Here is a 24,130-nt window from a genome sequence, read left to right as displayed (position 1 = left end):
AGGAGTGATGAAGGGAGAATCTGAGCTATGATGTGAATGGAAGGAATATGGAGATGGCAATGATCATTTTCATAGTACCAAACACCTTTCTAGAATAAGGATGGGTGAATGCTAAAGAAAATTTTTTGGTGCACTCTAAAAGAAGCTAGGACTACTTTTATCCAAAGTGGTATAAGGTGTAAAAGAGGGCTCATTATTAAGATCAGAGGTTTTGAGAAGGACACATCGCCTTTCCGGAGATATGGAAACAAGAGGGGACAAAGATGAAGAGGGTGCATTGGTGGGCTATGACATCAAGAGGTGAGCAAAAACTCAAAATCTTGTCTCAATCTTCTTCTCATCCCTTCACATCTCCATGTAAGAGGTTATCATTATTGTTAAAAGAGATTTGTATCTAAATCTTTTCTTCACTTGGATTAATGTGATCTATCAAGGGTATACCCCATCTTCTTGTATCTAAACATTTGTCTGTTAGTAATTGAAAGTAAGGTCATCGGATCGCAAGCAAACACGGATCTCTACAGAACTTTGGGCTCTTGATTCGTAGTACAATGATTGAATTGTCCCGGTACAATGCGAGTAGAGCTTTGGACTCGTATAGAAAAAATCCAAACATCACAAGATTTTGTGGTGAACTAAAATTAAAGTTCTTGTCACCAGAAAAAGAGTTGCGCCCATGACATCTATTTCAGGAATTCTAGTGTCCCATTAACAAGAGGACATTGCTTCTCCCCAATCCACAAGGCTTAACATCCAAATCATACAATTAAGTGCTAAAATAGGCATGAACATGCGAATAATGTGTGATCATAGTTCTAGAGAACACAAGTTACATGCGGGCATCTTTCATAAGCATGCAATTCAAAAAGTGTGAAATTTCAAAAACGCACATGAGCGATGTTTTGCATTGTGCAAAGAGGACCCACGAAGGAAACCAACGGGAAAAATGAGCCCACGAAAGGGGTCACCACACAAAGCAAAAGCGTGCATAGAGCACCTGCAAAAGGGTCCAACAGACAAAAAGATCCCAAAGGTGCCCAACCCACAAATGGAGCATGTGAAGAGGGCCCACAAAATAACCCAACACACAAATGGAGCCCACGAAAGGGCGTAGAATATTCGAAGTACAAGAGCCCATGAATGTTAATACATGTAGAAAGCTCATGTTCCTACAGAAGGCCGCGAACATATGATAACCTAGGAACACACAAACATCAACAAAGAAAGTCTACGGAGTCTACGGACACTCGAGGAATGCAAGCACATGAAATCAAATACGAAAATGTGAAGGATTAACGCACACACGGAAACACACAAAGGGAATACACAATAGGACAAGAGATATAATCTCAAGCAACTTCTCCATCATCATCACATTTTATGTGGTTCAAGTTCCATGTGGTTCCACTTGAGGGTCACACGCACTTTTATGCAACACCTTTGATGATCGTGTGATTTGCGTACTCTAGTGACTAACCATTATGTACTCATGAGTGGCTTGAGTTTGGTGTTGGCAGGTTTTTGTGTGCTAAAGAGTGGCTTGACTTGAGAGGTAGCTACCATGATATGGCTACAAATAGGATAATCTAGAACTTTCACCAAGGTTCTAGAACTCATGACCTTATTGTATTTATTATTTCACCAAGGTTCTAGAACTTTCCAGAATAATCTAGAAAATTCAGGAATAACATTGTTTTCGAATGTCCTAACCAACAAAAACAAGGGAAATTATCGACCATTGAAATGACACGAAACTTTACCTCAAAATACAAACCTTTCACCACCCTAGACTTTTGGCGTCAGTCTTGTGCCATTGGGACATTGACCCCTATTACATGGAGGACACAAAAAGTAAACACTCATGTAAAGAAAGAATGCAATAAACAATGCACATGCCTCCAGTTTGCAAACATGGGATCGAGGCCTTGCTAAGTGGCGTGTTCAAAAGTGCCAATGTTCCAGGAGGTACCCGTGACCATGTCTACAGGAGTTTTTGTTGACAATGATGATTCTAGTGATTGTCAATCCTCCATCCTCGTTGGTGTCGGCAATGGCATCCGAGAAACGCTCAGTTGTAACTACTGGCTCATTTCCGAAGGTGCTCCTATACTCTACCATTCGTAAGAGGTCCATGTGTGTTTGAATGATGTCTAATGTATACCCCAACATCTTCATGAAGTTTTGTGCAAAGGATAATAGTGTTGGGAGGTTTGATGGTAAATCCACAAAACATAGAATCCATATTTACCTAAAACATAGGATACATGTTTAGGTATATGTGTATGAATATTGTGTATTGTTAACTTGTGTGTGTGTGTGATGTTAATTTCTTTTAACGGTAATTAGTTTGTATATGTACATGTTTATTTTTAATAAACATGAATACTAAACCTATTTAATTGTGTTTGTATATATGGTTAGTTATCCCTGAACCCTAATACTAACCCTAACTGTTTATGTATGTGTATGGGAAAAATGTGTCTACTAACCCTAAATCTAACTATGTATGAATGTATGGTTAATTAATCGTAATATTATCCCTAACTATTTATGTATGTATGTATATGGGAAAAAGGTGTGTGCATGTAAGTTCACTTCTATTCATGTTCATTTCTATGCATGCTTGTGTGTATGTTTAATTAACCCTAATAGTAACCCTAAATGTATCTAGATGGGAGAGAAGAGGAGCGTGGCACCGCACTCTTGAATATGGTCGATGGTGGGAGAAGAACTCCATAAGTCATGTTATGAAAAGGGGGGATTCAAATCCCCCTTTTCTTATATTTGTTTAAAATATATAAAAAACGCATTCCACAAACCTACCTTTCTATGTGGGTCATGGTGTGACATGTAAAAAAGCGTCATTGTAATTTGTGCGATCCTTTCTAATGCACATCATTTAGCAACGTGTTCCAATGTGGAAGCATCACAAAACATTTGCATGTGGCATTGCGCAATGCATCTAGTGATGCAATTTAGAAAAAAGGGTGCATCACTAACACCCCATTTTGTTTTGGATTCTTCCTTTGTTTTGGATCTAGTGGTAGACGATGTACATGGTCAATTCTTCCTTTGTTTTGGATTTTAGCTTCCTTTAGTTTGTCCAATGCGAACTTAAGTCCTGTAGTCATCTTTCAAGTTGTCTTATTCGTATCGCCAAGAGATCTTCTCTACTCTTCTCACTATCCCATGCCATTGTCGCCCGCAATGTGATTGACTCTTTAATTGGAATTACATGCCTTTGATCATACACGAGTTGGGCTAGCATAAAAGCCATCACAAAGCTATGGGTGGTTCTATCTGCCCTGGAGGCGTAAGATAATAGTTGAGGTCAATCTCCAACTTTTTCTACATAGGATCTAACAATCGTCTTGACTATGGGGTTGTGTCCTCAGTCTATCTTTCAATTCACCTCTACGTTAAATGTAGCTATAAGGGAAAGTTTAAGTCCCAAACTCACGAAAATTTCCTTAGCTTTATTTGCATTCAATTCCCCTTTGTCCACAACTATGTTCCTTGCACATTCATATTGACATATACCTAGTTTGTGAGATCTTCCCTTGCAAACACCAATAACAATTGGCAACGATTTGGTTTGGTTTGTGAGGGTCAAAACTGAACCGTTTAAAATTTTTGAAACCTGAACCAAACCAAACCAAACCACGAAACCGTTAAACATTTTTCAAACCGCGGTTTCGTGGTTTGGTTTTCAACTTAGGTCAAAATTTTAAATTTTTTAAATTTATAATATTTCATTATTTTAAAATTTAAAATTGTTAAAGGTTTTCCTAAAATGTGAGAATAAAGTCTAAAAATGAAAAGATTGTTTAGAAACAAATTTTTAAAATTTTTAAATCAAAAATAACCATTAAACCATTTAAATTGCGGTTTCTGGTTGTTGAAACTGAACCAAAACCGAATTTAACCATTTTAAAAAAGCTAAACATGAACCAAACCATTAAGCCGCGGTTTCACGGTTCGGTTCGGTTCAAACCAAACTGTTACCGATTGTTAAACACTAGGTATTTCATTTGACCTACGACCTACTCCCATTGGCATAGCAACCACGTACACCATGCATTTGAAATGCACCGCGAAAAGGGGAGTCGGGTGAAGATCGTCTCTATGCCATACATTCGAGTACAAGTACAAGATCTTTGGACATTCCTAGCCACCAGTACTTCCCTTTTAACTTCAAAAACATTTCCCGAATTCTTTTCTATTCTACCCAAGGATTTGTTGGGAAACAGGTCCCTCCGAATGAGCCGAATCAGACGAGCCGAAGGAAGGAACCAGACCGGATGGGTTTGGAAGGTATCCGAATACTGGATCGGATGGATCCAGAAGGAGTCAGATATGAACGAACAAATAGGAACATATTAGTAAATATGTTCAGACATGATCGTTGAGGTCATATTTGTAAATAGCCCCAAAGTTATATAAATATAAATATAACTAGGGCAATATTGTTATGTATGTAGATCATCATTATAGTTGTTATCGTTGTACAGAGAGAGATACATGGAGAGAGAGTGAGAGAGAGTGAGAGAGAAACAAAAAGTATTCTCTATTGTAACCGTCGGTTGGTGAAGACATAGAGCTCGAGGTCGTTGCCTTTGAGTCTCGTATTGTACCCTTCCTCTCATAGTGATAGTTGGAGTCTGTGGGCTCCCTTGGTTTTTCCCGATTAGGGTTTTCCACATTAACATCTGGTGTCGTCTCATTCTGTGTAAGTGCATCAATCTTCATTTCTGTTTTGTTTCTTTCGTTGAGTGTTTAAGACTCGGTTGTGACCGAGCACTATTCCACACAGGACTTTCATGATCTTCTTTGATCTTCCCTCTTACAAAATACTTTTAGCCTTTTCTTAGGGTTTTCTAAATATGTCCTCCTCAAAAGAAATATTGATATGACTTCTTTCGAATCCTCTGAAGTTCTTATGTCCATGAAAGATCTATCATTAATGTGCTCAAGAATCGGCCCATGAGTAATCAATCCTCTTGCATATTCATATTCAAGTTCCTTCAATGTTGAAGATGCTCCTTCATTGTCTCTTTCAGTAGTTGTAGGAGCCATCTTAAAGAAGTCTAATTCTTCTTCATCATCCATCAATTCCTCAATCTCTCTCCATTGTATCTAGCTCTAAACAACATATCTGTCATCATTGGTGTTATCTAGTAACATATCAAACTTCCAGGTTAAGCGATTTAATATATGCTATCCATCGCAACATAGCTATACTAAAATCATTCCAAGGATCGGGAGGCAATCTATTCCAATTAACGATTTATGAAGTTGATGTTTTAGACGCTTTGTATTTGCAGGTTTTATTTATAATTAGACTAGTTAAAATTTTGTTATCGTAGGTAAATTATTTGATTGAAGTTATCATGTAGAGTTTTGAGTTGAACAAAAAAGCAAAATTGGGTGTAGAGGGTATAGTTTGCATCTCGCTAGCAAGGTTAGTGTTGTGTGTATTTTAAAAACTCAAAGGGTGATCTTATGTTCAAGAATCTTTTCAGAGGGGGATATTGTGCTCAAGAGTCTTCTCATATGGTTGTGACAATATATCCTTGTGGCCTTCCTTTCATTCCAAGCATGATAGCTTACTCTCTCGCCCATTATGCAACACTACCAATGTGCTATATTTATATTTTCCTTCTTGGTACCATCTATCTCTTAGTTCACCCTAGGTCTAGTCATTTCAAATGTCAATGATGACTATCTTTGAAGCAACATGTCTCGTGTTCTTGAACATGGGTCGAAGATCATTTATATTTTGTTTTTCCATTACATATGATGTTTGTACATGTGGACATCACCCATACTATAGTATTTCCTGCTATGATTTAGAACATCAACCAATTGTCCACTTTAATGATACTAAGAAACATAGAATGAACCATATGTATCATACATGCATTCGTATTCAACAATGATTCAATCAAACGTGTATGGTAAATCATCGGAAAGTTGGATTGGATTGACTATGGTCTATATTATATATCAATCCCAATAAGTGGACTCTGATCCATTGTGAACCACCAACATAAATATGGTTGCAATATTTGCATTGTATCACATGCATACCTTTGGGATGCTTCTTAAGAATCAAGACATCTCTATCCTCCTCACTTTAGAACTTTACAAAAACATGAGTATGCACTATAGAGATTGAATCAAAATATGTCATTATAAATTATAATCAAACGTTCAAAATTCGAGAATATGAAGAAAACATGACATAGGCTATAATAGCATAACAATTTACCACTAGGGTGAGCTAATTTCTAATAACAAAGAAAGAAAAAAGAAAAAGGAACATGACACTAACGAGAGGATATGAGAAAATTGGAATTGAAACCAAGACATTGGCAATAGTAACATGACAAATTACCACTAGGTTGAGCTAATGTCTAATAATAAAGAAAGAAGACAACAAAAACTAATATGATACTAACATAAAATTAATTTTACTATAACATGACACTAACAAGAGAGAGATGAGCAAATTGGGAATCGAACCAAAGACAGACAACAATAGCTTGACAAGTTACCACTAGGGTCAGCTAATTTGCTATGGCAATAAATGACAAAAAGAAAAACTATGATGTATTTTTCCCTTTTCAAACGTGTTGGTTTCCAAACGTTTGAATGCTTGTACGAACACGTTTATTAAGGTTCTATTGTAGGAAATATAGGGTTGAAATTGAAATATACGACCCTGTCAGTACAATGGATTGTACAAAGTGGATATATTCTATATGACATATAAGAGCGTTCATTATAACCACATTACACTATTCTAATTGACTTCTTAACAATAAACTAACTGAGAGGGGGCACTAGGGCTATTGCAAAAGAATTAAACTTTGGGAATATTGTAAAAGAATTAAATTTTCCTACTCATTCAGAGATGGAATAGGTAAAATAGTAAAATACCACAAAATGGCAAGTTACTGGTTAACTTCCAATTTGAACACAAACAGCTGATCCATTTGGTTATTCTAGGGACTAATTTCAATCGATTTTTTATCTTTAGAGAAGAGATATAATTCAATGCACAGGCCTATCCATGAACATATAGAGAAATAAGAGCAACTTGAGGGGGAAATAGCCTTTCTTTTAGTTCAGTGAAATCCAACAGTTTCTAGGCTATTATGCAACATAGTCACCTGTACACCAATACCAAATCAGTCCATCCCCACATTGACATCCGAAAGGTTGGGATTCTCAAACACACAGGGCATACATATCATATCATCAGCTCAGCAAACATCTCGGAGTCAAAGTAGTATTGTGTATGATATCTTAGTATGTCACGACTCAACTAGGCAACTTTCAGATATTTTCTTTTGAATTTAAGAATCATTGTATCCAGATTGCATTTTAGTAAATTATTTCTCTTTTTGCAAGAACAATTTTGCAAATATCTGTGATAAATTCTTTGCGTGTTTTTAAGCACAACTCTTTTGTTCAGATAGCATTTTTCTTTAGTAACATTTTTTTGCAGGTTTTCATCTCTTTTTCAGATTCCCCACAAGTAACGAAGTATTACAAAAAATATATATCCAGGAGTTAAAAACAATGCATGAGCAATCCACAATTGGAGAAATGGATTCGGGAGCTCGCAAAAAAATTTAAAGTTTAGTCCAATCATTCAGCATGAGCATTACGTAAAGGCTTACATTCAGTGTTGCAAGCGCAACAAGTGGTCCTAGAACTTGGCATATCCATCTGGCCACCAGGCCCACTCTACTAGCTTTGGAAGGCCGCCCAACCATGCTAACACTACTCTCACTAGTGCCATACTCACTGCTGGAAGAGGCTGAGCTCAGAGAGGACTCCGGAGTCGATGCACGCTTGACAACTGAATGTGCTACTGCAGTGCTTCTACAAAGAAGAAAGATATATTAATCTCTGAGCGGCCAGAATGGCCTAGGAGGCCCAATAATAGATTATATTTGAAAGTAATTCCTCATCTAGGCACAAAGAAGAGGTAAAAGTAGCTACATGAAAAACCAGAGCATACATAGCATGTAATCATATATCTTGAAAGGATATTCACCTAGCAGTGTCCTGTTTTCCAGTTGACCTTTGATCTTGCTGTGTGGGTGCTTTTCTAATTAAATGCATTGAGCCTTCTGCATCCCACACCATCTCATAATCATTGTTAGCATCTTCATCTTTTTCTTTTACATTGCCATGAGGTTTTTTATTCATTATCCATGAAATAGCATCCCAAAACCTATTATAGAGGTTCTTCCACTCTACACCTTGTGAGGGCCAAATGAAGAGCATTACTAGTGATATCACAAGTAAAACTGCATACCTGTAGAAGCAAGACACCATGAATAAAAGCAAGCCTTTCCTAATTGATTTAGTTGGAGAGTAGTTAGAACCCACACCATATATACATATAAGTCTGATAAGGAAGAAAACAGATTCGAGACGATAATATTCCTTCCTCTGCTGTTGGGGAATGTCTATTAACTGAAAGGAGCATGAACGATGGATAAAGATTTCCATTCTGCCAGCTGAATGTCCCAACAGTATGCTGTACAAAAGTATAATAAGCCAGTTGAACTTGTGCAGGACATTGTGTTTGAATGTAATGCACGACACTGAAGGCTAAACGCGAATATGGCTCTGGCCAGCTCACCTCTATAACAGACATCGATCCCACCCGATGCTTAATGCTGCATTGGTCATGATCGTGTCCAGATAAAACTAGAACCTGAGATTAACATTCAGTAACAGGACCAAATTTTTGCATGAATAACAAGTCATTCGGAGTGAAAGATCATCTCATAATCATGCTTAACTGAAGAATTGACTGGTCACACTTACAGGTTTTAGAAGATCTAAAAGCTTAACTGTTGTCTCTTCAGAGAGATAATTTTGATAACTGCATAAAAATTCAAAATCAGGGCAAATTTATTTCATAACTATTTACCCTAGCAAGAGCTCCAAAGAGATATACACAATTTTTGGAAATGCTGATCTGGCCCAAGTGATCCTCTGCTTTAAAAAGAAGAAATTAGATTCGTAGTTTATCCAAATATTAGCTTTTAGCTGGAAGAGGTAAACTACTCACATACTTGGTTTATCTCTTCTGAAGCACGAAGAGCTCCACATGGAGTGTTATCAGGCCTATATAGAGGTATATGACTCAACAGAACTTTTGGACGACGTTTATATGCTTCTGTAATGAAAGAGATTTGTTTTGAAATGTATCAACTATAATACTCAGCAAAACAGGAAATGTTAGATCTAATAGTTCATAAAAGTCATTATACCTACTGAGATGTTATGGATGAAGTCCCAGGCAGAGGTGGTTCGGATATCGGTGTTACTCCCTGCAGCATTAAAAAGACATTGTTGTTTTGACTCAAAAGAACCCTTCACAATTTCACTGAGATACAGAAATATGAGATCGTATATTATTTTAGGCAGTGTATAACATTTCTTCATACATCTATTAGAAGATTCAACATGCACTAATCTTTGTAAAGACAATCTTTGGCATGCATATTAAATTTTGCATCAAGCATGTATAAGATGGCGTTCTCTTAATTACTTGTGCAATAAACCAACATCTTGATGGATAGTTGACCCACATCCAAAGGTTCTCTCAGAGAAATCTCTGCATGGGCTCTACTCCATAAATTCCTCTCCAATTAAGCAAGCAAATATTGCCAATTTAGCAAGGGATGTAGCAGCTAAAATACTATTACTGAGCATGGGGAAGTATTGATCAGATTAATCTAAATTACATGACATAGAGGATGACTTGCCATAAAAAGAGTAAGGGCAACATGTTTACATGTGCATCATATAGTCAATCAAGGTGTATACAATATGTTGTTGCAACAGTCTTGATTGCATATTCTCAGTCTCTGAATTACACACAGACCTATGGTAGCATCTCCACAACAAGGCCTCATTCTGAGACTTGGGAAGATCTACGACATTTTCTTGCACGCTTCATTCATGCATCAAAGCATCTTCAATCTACTGTAATCCCAGAGTTGTGGTGACGGATTTGTGGTCTTCCATGCTAGAGGATACCAAGGATTGATGATGCAATTTATGCAGCATTGCCGGTGGTTGTTTTGACATGCTGGTCACATTGGCTCTCATGTATTGTGGGAGGATATGGGTACATAGACTGCCCACTCACATATAGACGCAGGCTACTAGTCATGATAGTCTTGGCTCTCTCAGATGGCCTGTATAAACTGTACGGGCATGACCATAATTTATCCCCTGGTAAGTTGTACCGTAGTATTCTACACATGAGGATAAAGTGTGAGGGTTAACCGAGTGTGTAAAGAAGGGAGGATTACAATTAATCCTAGGAATTGAGACAACCTATAAGGGCCAAGTGTGAGCTTGCGTCGGGGCCTTAGGTATGGCTATAATATGAGGCCTAGCTACCCTCATTAAACACATAATTTGACTACGTCGAGACTGTGATCTTGTGGTGAACAGACTCTAATTGTGAGTGTGCCAGTACCAGTTATGACTTGATGCCATGACGGTGGAATGGGACGTCAATCAAGGCTAGATTCTATCTTGATCCCTTCGATCGAGGGTGGTCGGGTGGATCGGCACCCTTCTTTCACTCTTTACTATCTATCTTTTATTTCCTTATTTCATGCTTACATTAGAAATAATCTCTAACAAAAACCTTCATTTCCACATGACACCATCCCATCTAAGCTGGTTACACACCCTATGGTGGTTGAGAAATTGTTAAGTGTATGTGTTTTGTATCCAAATTCGAGAGATGGCTCCAAAGACAGCACATTTGGGGCATCAAGGAAAATGCAAGAGGGAGGATCATGGTACTCAGTACTCACAGAAAATACAATTTTCCAGCAGAAATGAATTAGAGTACCTGCCACACTTTCAGTATGACCTACTCAGTCATCCATCTCTCATATAGTGAAAATGAATAGAGTAATGAAACAGGATGAATAAGGCTCAACAAACAGACCACTTCTCTCATAACTAGGGAGCCCCTCTGCCAGAACAAAGCATTACAAGAGATAAACCAAGAATAGTGAGAATATCTAGAGTGTGCATTGGTTCTGCAAGGGAGTATGTCTGCAGATGTAGGGGGCATACAATCTTTAATTGATGCCCCAAATTTCCGCTAGACCATGGAGCCAACCAACTAGCATAAATATGAACACATTCTATCGGCGATATAAATTATGCATTTAGTCACTTGATTTACATGGAGCCTCAACGTACACTACCCAGTATATCCCAAGGAGTGACTATAGAAATGGGCAATGACATCTGATGGTAAAGAGAACGTGAGGGAGGCATAATCTAAGGTCATCCCCATAAATGAAATGAGACTCCCATCTCTCTTTGTTTAAGCTGGAAAAATGTTCTACTGGCTTGCTAAAATAGTGGCAACATATTGAACTGCAATGATACCAAGGTTGCATTAGCGACAGCTCATAACTGATCTGAACTCGCCATGAGAAACCTGTCACGGAGAGGTTCGCTTGCATATAATCAGACCTTACAACCATACCATCACACCTCTTCACACCACACTTGCCATTGTGTACACTTTCATTTGAAGGAAGCTACATACCCACACATACAATGCTTGTCCTCATTTCATATAGCCTGATAGGGAGCCCTCCCTCAACTACCTATTACTGAAATGATCCCTCTCCCCCTTTTTCCAGACTACTTGGTCATATTCTTTTCCATGCAAATGTTTCGATTTTGTTCTCTTTGGATCTGGGTTTTAGTTGCATCTAGCACAGAATTTGGATTTGAAACTAATAATTCACTGTTTAGGAGTGGATTTGAACCACTGACCCAAGGATTTTCAGTCCTTTGCTCTAACCAACTGAGCTACCTAAACCATGAGAGACACTATACTAATTCTGATCTGTCTTGTCATCATTTTCAGCCTCTAGAATCAATTGATTGCTCCCCCTGCCTCTCTCAACTAATATGGAATATATTAATCAGCACAACTAACTAATTACTTCCTAATTGAACTTCTATCATATGGAGGATGTAAGGGTCGAGTGATTGCAGTTACCATCAAGTGATTGGGAATCAACAAAAACAAAGTCAACAGCACCAACTTTGTCTGTATGCTCTATGGATCCAAAAACCCGTTGATAACGCTCACGTAACTGCAAATCAATAAGTTTTCTTAGATCTGTAACTTATCATCTTTTTAATTTTTTATAAATCAACTAGCCTTTCTCAAATTCACAAATAAACTGACAAGATTGATACCTCTGGCCTTTCAGATTGATCTCCTGCGTAACCCAGGTCATGATTTCCAAAAAGATAATGGAAAGGTTTCCTTGAGAACCTTGCTTGAGCACCCCTCTTTGAGTGATCAAAGATGTGCCAAAATCTTGCCAAAGAATCCTTAAATCTGTCATATAATTTTTTAATATTTTAAAAACTCAAGTAGCACAATAACATGTTTTACAGATTGCAATTATCTGTGCTCATGTGACAGGTATTGGTACAAAAGTACGAAGGCTTTGAGCATAGAAATTATAGAATTTATCCTATGAACAATACCTGGTATGCTTTATCTAAAAAATAAAATGAAGTTTACACATCATCTTGGCCTAGATGTACTATTTGTAGCAAAGACATGTTTATACGTGATGTAGTTTACTCTAAAAAGAAGTCCAAGTATCGACAAGGTTTGTCATCAATGTAAGGTAAACAGCCTGCATAACCAGGCTCTAGTGGTTTGGTGATTTGACAAGGTCAATAACGGTTATGAGAGAATAAAACAAACATACTCGGTTTCAGATAACTCGACTCCACCATCAAAGTAGTCGCCCAAGAAAACAATTTCATCAGGTTGCAAACCTAAAACTGTAGTCTGAAAAGCACGCCGCATATAAATATCTGAATAGAGTTGTGTTGCTTTGAGAGAAAATGAGCCAGGCTTCATCCCATGTGTTGTTCTATCTGTAAGCTGTAGGGTTAGAAAAAGTAGATGTCATATAAATGAACAGTTTTTATGTTCTCTCTTTTTCCCTGTATTTACAAATGCGAACCTGAGGATCACCTATCACAGCAACCTTCACAATTTTTTCCAAGTCCTCACTTCTTGGGACCTAAATTTCATTATCCAACAGGGGGAACAAATAAGCCACAAAGGTAAAATACTGCGATATCATTATCACAATCATAAATATTCTAAAATGCTAGGAGTTTGACATTGCAAAATGCACTTCTATGAAATTAAAGCTAGACTTTAAAAATGTACTCAATAATTAAAGATCTCATAATACATTATATTATGCATAAGACATTACTAGAATATTTTCGAGTGCTTAGTGTAGAAATTTCTAATTCAGAGTTATAATGTTGTTCCACAAACTAAAGGTAAATCCAAAGTCATACACCCTAGATTCACATCAGAATTGAAAATTCTTCCTACCTTGGTCTTTCTGTTCAATGGATTCTTCTAAACACTGAGCAAGATTGAGCACATTACTTTCCAACCAGGGTCTGTCAAATCTTATAGCTGCGTAGCATGGATTTTTACTAACTCAAATATGATGACATTACACATGTTTCATATTATCAACAACAAAACGCAGTGTCAGGAGAAACAATGGTGGCTGAGTATTATACCGAAAAGAAGCAATGCTACTGTTAGATTTATTTTTTTCCAAAGATAACAAAGTTTACGACTTTTTTTGTGTTATTTTTGGAGATTATGATGTTCACGGGTAGACGAAGGATAAGCACAAGTCTAGATTGCAAAATTGTTGCTAAACGACACTGTAACATTATATGGGACTGTAAGGTAGAAAAAGAAGACAAGAATGATTGAAGTTCTTGGTAGTTGAACTAGCAATGATAACACAAGTATGTACTGTGGAGTAGATGAACTCCGATGAGGAATGAGCAAACTTTATCCTTGAAAAACAGGGCTTATATTCAATGCAGCATGTACATGAAGTCCATCAGAATCGCCATGTAACAAATGATAGAAACAAATATATACAACAACCAAAGCTATCAAGGTGAACTGTTTAAAGAAAGTTGTGCAACAACTGTAAAAAGTCCACTGGTACAGTTCACAAAAATGGACCATCTACGAGAATGTACAATCAGCACAAGGTGAAGGGTATCTTCGCAAAGTCACCAGAACCAAAAGACTGAGGCTTCAAATTGTGTCTAAACGTCCAGAAATTGTTGAACAAGGCTCTAATCTAGGGTTTTCCCAAGGAGGGAGCTTCCAAGTAGAAGTTTTGCTGCACAAAGATGAGAAACCACCAAACTTCAGGCTTGCATAAAGATTTGGAAGAGCTATGCCAAAGATTTAAGAACCTAGGTAGGGCCAAGCTCTTCCCAAGTTTATAAACCGGGTTTTGGAATGGTTGTGTCTGCTTAATAGAGATGACACATATGACTCATGACCCAAGACTACAACATTCAATACTGCCTGCGATATGCTATAATTTTCTGGGAAAGAGAGAGAGGATGTTTCCAATGGGTAAAAAAAGAGACTTTGGTAGCAAATAGCTGATTCCTGAAAGCAAAAGAATGAAAAAATAGAATATTCCTTTGAAAGTAATTCTGAATACTAGAATATTTGTCGAGGGACACATTTCATACAGCTTCCTTCTTCTGGATAGAATTACTAGAGAAGTAGCAACAACCAGTGTTCATCTTCATCAAAGATTGGCAAAGATTATTTATCTTTCAGATAAGGATGCTTTTGTAGATTACAATCGAGTTGGGACTGTGTTTTCTTTCATCAATAATGTCACATGTCCATCTTTGAGATGTGTGAGACTTCTAAAGCACATTCTCACCAGGAAAGATACCGTTAGATGATGGTAACTAAGGGTCACAGGTTATGAGATGATATAGGTCAAGACTTGATAGTTTATAGTCAGCACTTAAGAGCAGATGTGTGAAAAACAAAGAGCTTATCCCATTATTTCAAATGGGTGACAGATATGTCTAGATTCTAAGAGTGGCCTAGATTCTGAAATAATCTCAGTCATTGATGGATATATCAAGGCTCTACAGAGACCTACATTGCAGAAGAAGAAAAAGAAGAAGAAGACAACTTACATGCTAGTGAATCTTCTGGAAAAACTTATGAACAGTTTCTATTAGACATGAGAATCTTGGATGTGTGGAACGTGGGTGGTTTAATTTTATGAGGTTGTGAGTGATGCGATGGATCATGGGACTGTCTTGTGTTTCATTGTAGTCATTGTAATTGCGCTAGTGTAATAATATGTGTGCATATAATCAAGTTCACAGTTCTTGTCATGTATACGCATAGTCTTGTCTTGTGTCGAACTGTCTTGTGAGAATTCCTATATCATACATCGAGTATCAAGTTTCATAATTCATCAAGGAAATGAATTTATTGTAACAATCCTTCATCAAATTGAAATCTACATGTGTATATTTGAGTTCTTGTAGTGTTAACTTGGTACATAAAGCACTAAACGCGGATCATAGCATATACCCTATGGGCACTGCAATGGCGACAAAGAACAGAATTCAATTGTAATAATATGTGGATCTAATTCCGTTTGAGATGGTATCAGAGAGTGGTCATGGAAAGGATTGCCGGCACATCTATGGCAAAGCAATGGAAAAGAGAACTCGAAATGTTAGAGATGAAGAGAGCACTTACGGTTGAGAGAGAAGGCCAAGAACAGGACCAGATGGGTACATAGAATGAGATGAGCTCGACGTAGAGAATGGATGCCGCCCAGATGCAGGAGAGGAGAGCGGCGACGTTCCATCGAGAGTTAGGCTTGCCTTTCCCTTTGGGCTTCTCCGCGCCATCTCTGTGTGACTGTTGCTCCGCCATTAGGCCAAGAATGTCAGAAGAGCCCAAGAAGAGTCGGCTTCCCCATGTTCTGATACACTCTCTGTCTTCTGTCTTCTGTCTCTGTCTCTGTCTCTGTCTTCTGTCTCTGTCTCTGTCTTGTGTGTACACTCAGCCTGGTAACAATCGGCTACGGTTCGGTTTGAACCGAGCCGAACCGTTGCCAATTGTTAGTAAGTTGTGTGTCTGTGTGTGTCTATGTGTCTGTGTGAAACCGTTCTCTCCAAGGAATATGTGTGTTCTTGGTTTTCCAGACTTTTGAGAGAGAGAGAGAGAGAGAGAAATATACGAGTGCGTGCGCGCGCATGTCTGGAAACTGACAGATGTCTTGATAATCGGGCGGCTCGACCTGCTGCGGATGAAATTTATGCTTCTTCACCACCAGAACATGCTTGCCTTGTTCTGGGTCCACTCAATTAGAAGTTATTAGTACGTACCATGTGCAAAGTAAGACCTTGTGTATATATTTAATCCGTGTTTTTTGTTGTATTAATTGAATGAACTTGTAGCACTTTCCTTCGCTAGTTTTTATGCCTTTGATCGCAAACATCCACCATATCTATTGTTGTATCATACATTTTGTACACTAATCATGAAAAGTTGGAGATGTAATAACTTGTCAAGGTGATTGGCATGCATGGTATCACTAGTGTGTGCCTAGCTTATAGGATGTTGAATATGGTATGATGGAACACTCTTATATTTTCAACCCTTGGATGGACTATGGGAAGCGAAATTGCAAGGTTGTGTTTTTTATGACCTTCTAAATTTATACAATCTCAAATTGTAGCCTTTATTTTATTGTGAAATGCGAAACTAAACACATTGCTTGAGAAAAACCTTTATCTTATTTATACGTATACTACATCATGTATATACATTCACAACATTTTAATATATGTTAATAGATAAGATCGAGAATCGTAGTGGAGTAATTTGTTAGATCGAGTTTGTGTGGAACTTCTAAAGTTTCTTAAATATTGTATACAAATGATATTTTTATACAATACGGTCTTGCTTATGATTCACGTTTTTATGCGATATGACAATTCTTTACTAGGAATATTATCATTCCACCCATTGAAGCACAATTTTCCAAACTACTTGGAACCTATAAGCAAAATATTGTGAGCAAGAGAATATGGAATATTGAGAAATAATCAAGAAATTATTTTGAAAAATGGCATATGGAAACATGGCAAAGTACATCCACAAATAATGTTGAAACCAAATACGTGGAGGCATCAACAGAGGAAGCCTCATAGAAATATACAAAGTGTCTCCAATGTTACAATGAAATTGTAGATGAAAGCACGATTGATTAAGGCTTGGCCTTCACAAGCATTTATGGATTGTGACGACATCCGGCTAGTCCAATTGATCAATCAAGGCTAGCCATTCACAAGCATTTACGGATTGTGACGACATCCTAACTAGTCCGATCAATCGATCAAATGCGTTGATCGAGGTTTGCCATTAGCAAACATTTACGGATTGTGACGACATTGCGATCAGTCAGATCGATCGATCGATCAAATGCATTGATCGAGATTTGTCATTCACAAGCATTTACGGATTGTGACGACATCTCGATTAGTCCCATCGATTGATCAAATGCATTTGTCGAGGCTTGCCATTCACAAGCATTTAGGGTTTAGGCGGATTGTGACGACACCCGGTCAGTCCAATCGATCGATCAAGGCTAGCCATTCACAAGCATTTACGGATTATGACGACATCCTGATCAGTCGGATCGATCGAGGCTTGCCATTAGCAAGCATTTACGGATTGTGACGACATCCCGATCAGTCCGACCGACCGATTGATCAAATGCATCGATCGAGGTTTGTCATTCAGAAGCATTTACAGATTGTGACGACATCCCGATTAGTCCCATCGATTGATCAAATGCATTGATTGAGGCTTGCCATTCACAAGCATTTAACAGATTGTGACGACATCCTGGTCAGTCCGATCGATCGGTTGAATGCATTGATCGAATGCATTGTGACGACATCCTGGTCAGTCCTATGGATCGATCGAATGCATTGATTGAGGCTTGCCATATTCACAAGCATTTTACGGATTGGTGCTGGATCCATGAATCCATGGATGGATGGGGAGAGAGGATGATGGAAATGCCCAAATCCTGCCCCTTTGCAGGCGGTTTTTGGGGGTGTGAAAAACAACAAAAGCTTCTCATTTTGATTGTTTCCACCGCTACATATACATACATACATGCATACAAATCATCGTTAAAATCAGCCTTGATCCTCTCGTCATCGACGCCATGGCAGCACCCTCACCTTCTTCTGCATCATCCGAGCCTTCTGAACTGTACGTCCCTATCTCCTCACCCTTCTTCTCTTCTCATCAGGTTTGGTGTGTTTTCATAAGGTTTGAGACGTGTGAGGTGAGTTCAGATGCATTAAGTTGGCTAAATTCAGGCCCATCAGATGATTTAAGGTCTTCCTTATATTTCCTAGCTGGCTTCTGCACGGGGCTTAGCCTAGGTCGACTAAATCTGCAGAAGCTAATGATTTATTTATATGTCCTGTTATTAGGTTTTGTTCTGGCTTGTATGTTAAGCTTTGTGGAATGTACCAAACTTACGGTGACTCTTTAGAATTCTCGTTTTCATTTTAGATTAGCGTAGGCCAAATTAGCTTGCTTTGATTTGACCATCTGAGCTCAGATGGCCCTGCTTCCACATGTTATGCTTTGCATGAGGGGCTTGATTCGATCATCTTGAGTTTTCTTCATCAGTTTCTTAGGTTTTTCCTGATAGACTTAGCTCAGGGAAAATTACCTTAATTTAATTCGATCAGCGGACTTTCTGTTTTTCCTCTTTTGTGTTTGTTTTAGTCTTTTGCCTGATGTGCTTAGCTTAGCTTACATGTATGTGTTTAGTTTAGGGTTTTACTTATCCATTTGACATTCAGTTTTGCTTATTTTGAGGTGTTAGGCTCTGGTGCAATGGGCTCAAGTCAGGTTAAATTATCTTATTTTGATTTGATTTGATTGGCTGAGTTTAGCAGTTTTCCATACTGTTTTGTGAAGTTTTGCGTGATGGGCTGTGCTTACATTGATTCACCTGGAATTCTATTTCTGATTTTGTCTGTGGATTGTGACTCTGATACCTCATGTTTATCCTGTTTCACAGGAAAGGGGGCAAAAAGGATATTAGCACTGCGATCCTAGAGCGCAAGAAAGCTCCCAACCGTCTTACTGTCGATGAAGCTATTAATGATGATAATTCTGTTGTTTCTTTGAGCATGGAGACAATGGAAAGGCTTCAGCTTTTCAGGGGTGACACTGTACTCATCAAGGTATATGTGGTCAATTGAAACAAGCCTTTAAGCTGAAGATAATATGGACTCTGACACAATAGCTTTTTATTCAATTGTGTATTTCTTGGATTCAACTTGAATCGTATATAATTTTTTGTTAAAGAAAAGAAGATTGTATCAGTCTTGATTCAATGGATTCTTAATCAGTTGCATCTCTTTGGAGTCTTTACCTGGAATCAATTGTGTATTTCTTGGATTCGATTTGAATCACATATTTATGTTAAAGAAGATCGTATCAGCCTTGATTCAATGGATCCTTAATCGGTTGCATCACTTTGGAGTCTTTTTTGAAGTTCCTTTTGTATATTCAAGAGATTTTTAATTTTTTGTGTGTGCTCTGATTCATTCAATGACTTCTTAATATGCAGGGTAAGAAGCGCAGAGACACGGTTTGTATTGTGCTTGCTGATGACTCATGTGAAGACCATAAGATTAAAATGAACAAAGTGGTGAGAGCTAACTTGAGGGTACGTCTTGGAGACATCGTATCGGTCCACCAGTGTCCAGATGTCAAATATGGAAAGCGTGTCCATATCCTTCCTATGGATGATACTATAGAGGGAGTGACTGGAAGCCTCTTCGATGCATATTTGAAGCGTAAGACAATTGCAGCTCCAATTGTGCCCATCTTGTCTTTACAAGAGAATGTATGCAACTATGGGAATGTTTTATTCAATGTCATGCATGATTTATAAAAAGAAATGATAGAGAACAGTATACCACAGTTCCGGGAATTTAGTGAAAAACAGTTACATATATATTTCTGGCATAATTAGTTTGATATATTTCCCTGTCATGCATGATTTATAAAAAGAAATGATAGAGAACAGTATACCACAGTTCTGGGAATTTAGTGAAAAGCAGTTATATATTTCTGGCACAATTAGTTCCCTTTATGAATATTTTCTTTACTAGTCCACTAAATTCTTTTGTCAAGCATGAAACGATGTGAATGTTGACAACATTCCACGTTCAAGTAAATATATAAATGGATAAACAGATAATTAAGCATGCATATTTTGGTTGGAATTTTTTCCCTGTATAAAATTTTCCAGTCAGATAAATAAAAAAAATCTGATCAACATTACTGTGAATTGAGGGTCAAATTCTGAAATAGAGTAGATTTTATTCTTGCAGCTTACTTTCTTGAGGCGTATCGCCCTGTGAGGAAAGGAGACTTATTTCTGGTCCGAGGCGGCATGAGGAGTGTGGAGTTTAAGGTTATCGAGACAGATCCGTCTGAATATTGCATTGTGGCTCCAGACACAGAGATTTTTTGTGAAGGTGAGCCTGTGAGAAGGGAAGATGAGGAGAGGCTTGATGAAGTCGGTTATGATGATGTGGGTGGTGTTCGGAAGCAAATGGCTCAAATCAGAGAACTTGTTGAGCTTCCATTGAGACATCCTCAGATTTTCAAGTCTATTGGAGTGAAGCCACCCAAGGGTATACTTCTCTATGGGCCTCCAGGATCTGGCAAGACATTGATTGCAAGGGCAGTGGCAAATGAGACTGGTGCATTCTTTTTCCTTATCAATGGTCCAGAGATTATGTCGAAGCTTGCAGGAGAAAGCGAAAGCAACCTTCGGAAAGCGTTTGAAGAGGCCGAGAAGAATGCCCCCTCCATCATATTCATAGATGAATTGGATTCGATCGCACCAAAAAGAGAGAAGACGAATGGCGAAGTTGAGCGTAGGATAGTTTCGCAGCTTTTGACGTTAATGGATGGGTTGAAAACGCGATCTCATGTCATTGTTATGGGGGCAACTAATAGACCCAATAGTATTGACCCTGCATTAAGGAGATTTGGGAGATTTGATAGAGAAATAGATATTGGCGTTCCTGATGAAGTTGGCCGCTTAGAGGTGCTTCGAATTCACACTAAGAATATGAAGCTGTCAGACGAGGTGAATTCATAGTGAAGGCCATTCTTATGATTCACCATTAATGTATAGCTTTGGGCTTTCATATCTTTGTTCTAATACGAATGTAAATTCTTCTTCACAGGTTGACCTTGAGAGAATTGCGAAAGACACTCATGGTTTTGTGGGAGCAGATCTAGCTGCATTATGCACAGAATCTGCATTGCAGTGCATTAGAGAAAAGATGGATGTGATTGACCTAGAAGATGAGACCATTGATGCTGAGATATTGAACTCAATGTGTGTAACCAATGAGCATTTCCAGACGGCTCTCGGCACAAGTAACCCATCAGCATTACGAGAAACAGTGAGTTACTTTGTCTCAACACACTTGCCTGCTGTCTTAGGCTTCATGGGAAGGCACCAATGATATATATTTGTTTTTCATTATCAGGTTGTTGAAGTGCCTAATGTTTCTTGGGCGGACATTGGTGGCCTGGATAATGTTAAAAGAGAACTTCAGGAGGTACTTCAATTCTTTTATTTCTGTGTTGTTTTCTCTTAATGGGGAATGAATCACCATTCAAGTGTGGTGGATGGAAATCGAGCTCCCAACCTGTGAAGTGAAGATCTAAAGGTAATGTGTGGGCTCATTCTGATTATCGATTATTTTGGTTGCTATGTGCAGACGGTTCAATATCCAGTGGAGCATCCAGAGAAGTTTGAAAAGTTCGGCATGTCTCCATCAAAGGGGGTCCTGTTCTATGGACCTCCTGGATGCGGGAAGACATTGCTTGCAAAAGCTATTGCTAATGAGTGTCAAGCTAACTTTATAAGCATCAAAGGCCCAGAGTTGCTGACCATGTGGTTTGGTGAAAGTGAAGCTAATGTCCGGGATGTTTTCGATAAGGCTAGACAATCTGCACCTTGTGTCCTATTTTTTGATGAACTTGACTCTATTGCTACTCAGGTGCGATACTGCGCTTTAGTGAGGCCTAAATTCTTATTATTCTATGCTCTATTGCATACAGAGCATTTAAATTGTGAAGAAAATTAAAATTTTCCCTATCAAATATAATGATAAGTATGTCATTTGAATCGTAGCGTGGAAGCAGTGTAGGCGATGCTGGTGGTGCTGCTGATAGGGTACTTAACCAGCTTCTTACTGAGATGGATGGGATGAGTGCCAAGAAGACGGTGTTTATCATTGGTGCAACAAATAGGCCTGATATCATTGATCCTGCTTTGCTTCGTCCTGGACGTTTAGATCAACTTATTTACATTCCTTTACCTGACGATGCATCTCGCCTTAAGATTTTCCAGGCTTGTTTACGCAAATCTCCGGTCGCAAAAGATGTGGATTTGTCTGCTTTAGCTAGATATACACAAGGCTTCAGCGGAGCCGACATAACTGAGATTTGTCAGCGTTCTTGCAAGTATGCCATTAGGGAGAACATTGAAAAGGTGAAACCTCCTAATATAGCATGTTTATAATCTTGTTTTGCTCCTAATATAAAACATATATGATCTCATTTTGCTACCTGTTTTTATCTGCAAGTATTAGAACATTCTAAGAAAGTTTTTTTCCATTGTCACATCCAAATCCAAAACCCAACATATATATATATATATATGGATGGATAGATAGATAGATAGATAGATGTATGTATGTATGTATATCATATATATGTTCTCTTTGATTACCTTTAGAGGTTTATGCTTATTAAGATTCAGGTTCTAATGTAAATGTTCTTTTTCCCTAGGACATTGAGCATGAGCGAAGGCGAGAGGAAAATCCCGAGGCCATGGATGAGGACGAGGTTCAAGATGTGGCCGAGATAAAAGCAGTCCATTTCGAGGAATCTATGAAATATGCGCGTCGGAGTGTTAGTGATGCTGATATACGCAAGTATCAAGCTTTTGCTCAGACTCTGCAACAATCTCGAGGGATTGGATCGGAGTTTCGGTTCTCGGATCGTCCCACCGCTGCTACACAAATTGGTGGTATAGATGCCTTTGCCCATGCCACTAAGGCAGAAGATGATGATCTATACAATTAGGGCATTTCCTTGAATGGAAAGGTTCGCGGTCATTGTTCTTGTTAAACTTCCTCTAATGTTGATAGACTAGTTAGTTATAGATTCTTGTTTTGATCTTTTTGTTCTTTTTGCACCGTTGCAAGAGAACTTTTCCTTGCATCGCCATCGAAGTACGTTCATGAGGATCACACTTGTATATATGCTTGAAATGAGATTCCTTTTCTGATGGTTTTTATTATCGACATTGTATATATGCTTGAAATGAGATACATCTGCAATGACTCGGGAAGAGATTTGTGGAGAAAGGTCTCATTTAGGTTTAGGATATCTAGATGGTGTATGGAATCTTTTGTAGTTTCAGAATGTGGGTGATACCTGTAAAGACTTGAGAGAAGCAATTTTGTATGTTGACATAATCTTTTGCTCAACTGTTGGTTGCTTCCATGAAGCTTAGAATATGTATTGATACGTGTAAATCAATCACAATTGCAAAGTTGCTGGCAAAGCGTCAGAGTCTTTTCTTGAGGATGGAACTTTATGAAAGCATAGTTTGTCTCTGTCGGCTCAAATTGATTATTGTATGTCAAATGAGCTTGTGAAGAATTAAACAGACTTTGATGTCTTTGCAACTTTTAAGGGGCAAAGAATCGATGATTATCCACGACACTTCAGTATGGAAATATTAGGTATTAGTGTCTTTGCAACTTTTAAGGGGCAAAGAATCGATGATTATCCATGACACTTGAGTTTGGAAATATTAGGTATTACATCTTTTACTAATCTTTTGAGGAAATTAAATGTGTCCCATATGAATAAAGATAAGCATAGTAGTGAGAAAAAGAGTAACAATGAAAAATTGTGAGGAAGGTAACAAATTTGATGGTTTAGAATTCAAAGATACAAATGCCATAATATATATTGTGATAGACAAGAGATCAATGCACTTGGAAATGAATGACAAATATGTTTGTATTGGAGATGTTGATATCCTATGAAGAA

General features: G+C 38.1%; 2 protein-coding genes and 1 non-coding gene across 5 annotated transcripts; 1 reads left to right on the top strand and 2 right to left on the bottom strand.

The window, feature by feature from the left end:
• Positions 1-7,550: 7,550 nt before the first annotated feature.
• Positions 7,551-15,941, bottom strand: LOC147862074 (Calcineurin-like metallo-phosphoesterase superfamily protein). 3 transcript variants are annotated; one of them, XM_087322595.1, is made up of 13 exons: positions 15,686-15,941; positions 13,082-13,130; positions 12,810-12,981; positions 12,283-12,427; positions 12,080-12,176; positions 9,300-9,359; positions 9,102-9,205; positions 8,984-9,021; positions 8,851-8,908; positions 8,663-8,737; positions 8,409-8,557; positions 8,069-8,332; positions 7,551-7,893 (listed from the first exon to the last, which is right to left on the bottom strand). In XM_087322595.1, the coding sequence occupies exons 1-13, from the start codon at positions 15,863-15,865 to the stop codon at positions 7,641-7,643; spliced, it is 1,644 nt and encodes a 547-aa protein (XP_087178721.1). In that variant the 5' UTR covers positions 15,866-15,941; the 3' UTR covers positions 7,551-7,640. The 3 variants fall into 3 exon arrangements, with proteins under 3 accessions (XP_087178721.1, XP_087178719.1, XP_087178722.1); XM_087322593.1 differs by having other exon boundaries at positions 12,810-12,988; positions 13,071-13,130; positions 15,686-15,939; XM_087322596.1 differs by having other exon boundaries at positions 12,810-12,988; positions 15,686-15,769.
• On the bottom strand, positions 11,823-11,896 carry TRNAF-GAA (transfer RNA phenylalanine (anticodon GAA)). Its single transcript has one exon. It is a non-coding gene; the product is annotated as a tRNA-Phe (tRNA).
• A 2,194-nt stretch (positions 15,942-18,135) lies between the features above and the next one.
• Positions 18,136-23,544, top strand: LOC147862073 (cell division cycle protein 48 homolog). Its single transcript, XM_087322484.1, has 9 exons — positions 18,136-18,220; positions 19,047-19,212; positions 19,602-19,830; positions 20,371-21,137; positions 21,238-21,459; positions 21,547-21,618; positions 21,781-22,062; positions 22,197-22,556; positions 22,856-23,544. The coding sequence occupies exons 1-9, from the start codon at positions 18,174-18,176 to the stop codon at positions 23,150-23,152; spliced, it is 2,442 nt and encodes an 813-aa protein (XP_087178610.1). The 5' UTR covers positions 18,136-18,173; the 3' UTR covers positions 23,153-23,544.
• Positions 23,545-24,130: the final 586 nt, after the last annotated feature.

Source organism: Azolla caroliniana, unplaced genomic scaffold (assembly GCF_043228905.1).
Source record: "Azolla caroliniana isolate FFs.n. ecotype wild unplaced genomic scaffold, voAzoCaro1.0.p SCAF_7, whole genome shotgun sequence".
Taxonomy (NCBI): domain Eukaryota; kingdom Viridiplantae; phylum Streptophyta; class Polypodiopsida; order Salviniales; family Salviniaceae; genus Azolla; species Azolla caroliniana.
The sequence above is the reverse complement of the archived record's forward strand: the minus strand, read 5'-3'. Positions and strand labels throughout refer to the sequence as shown.

Coding starts and splice junctions, on each gene's coding strand:
- LOC147862074 (XM_087322593.1), bottom strand. CDS start 15,865: ATGGCGGAGCAACAGTCACACAGAGATGGCGCGGAGAAGCCCAAAGGG. Junction 9,022..9,101: donor CTTCAGAAGAGATAAACCAA/GTATGTGAGTAG, acceptor TTTTTAAAGCAG/AGGATCACTTGGGCCAGATC. Junction 7,894..8,068: donor GGAAAACAGGACACTGCTAG/GTGAATATCCTT, acceptor TCTTCTTTGTAG/AAGCACTGCAGTAGCACATT.
- LOC147862073 (XM_087322484.1), top strand. CDS start 18,174: ATGGCAGCACCCTCACCTTCTTCTGCATCATCCGAGCCTTCTGAACT. Junction 18,221..19,046: donor TCATCCGAGCCTTCTGAACT/GTACGTCCCTAT, acceptor CCTGTTTCACAG/GAAAGGGGGCAAAAAGGATA. Junction 21,460..21,546: donor CATCAGCATTACGAGAAACA/GTGAGTTACTTT, acceptor TTTCATTATCAG/GTTGTTGAAGTGCCTAATGT.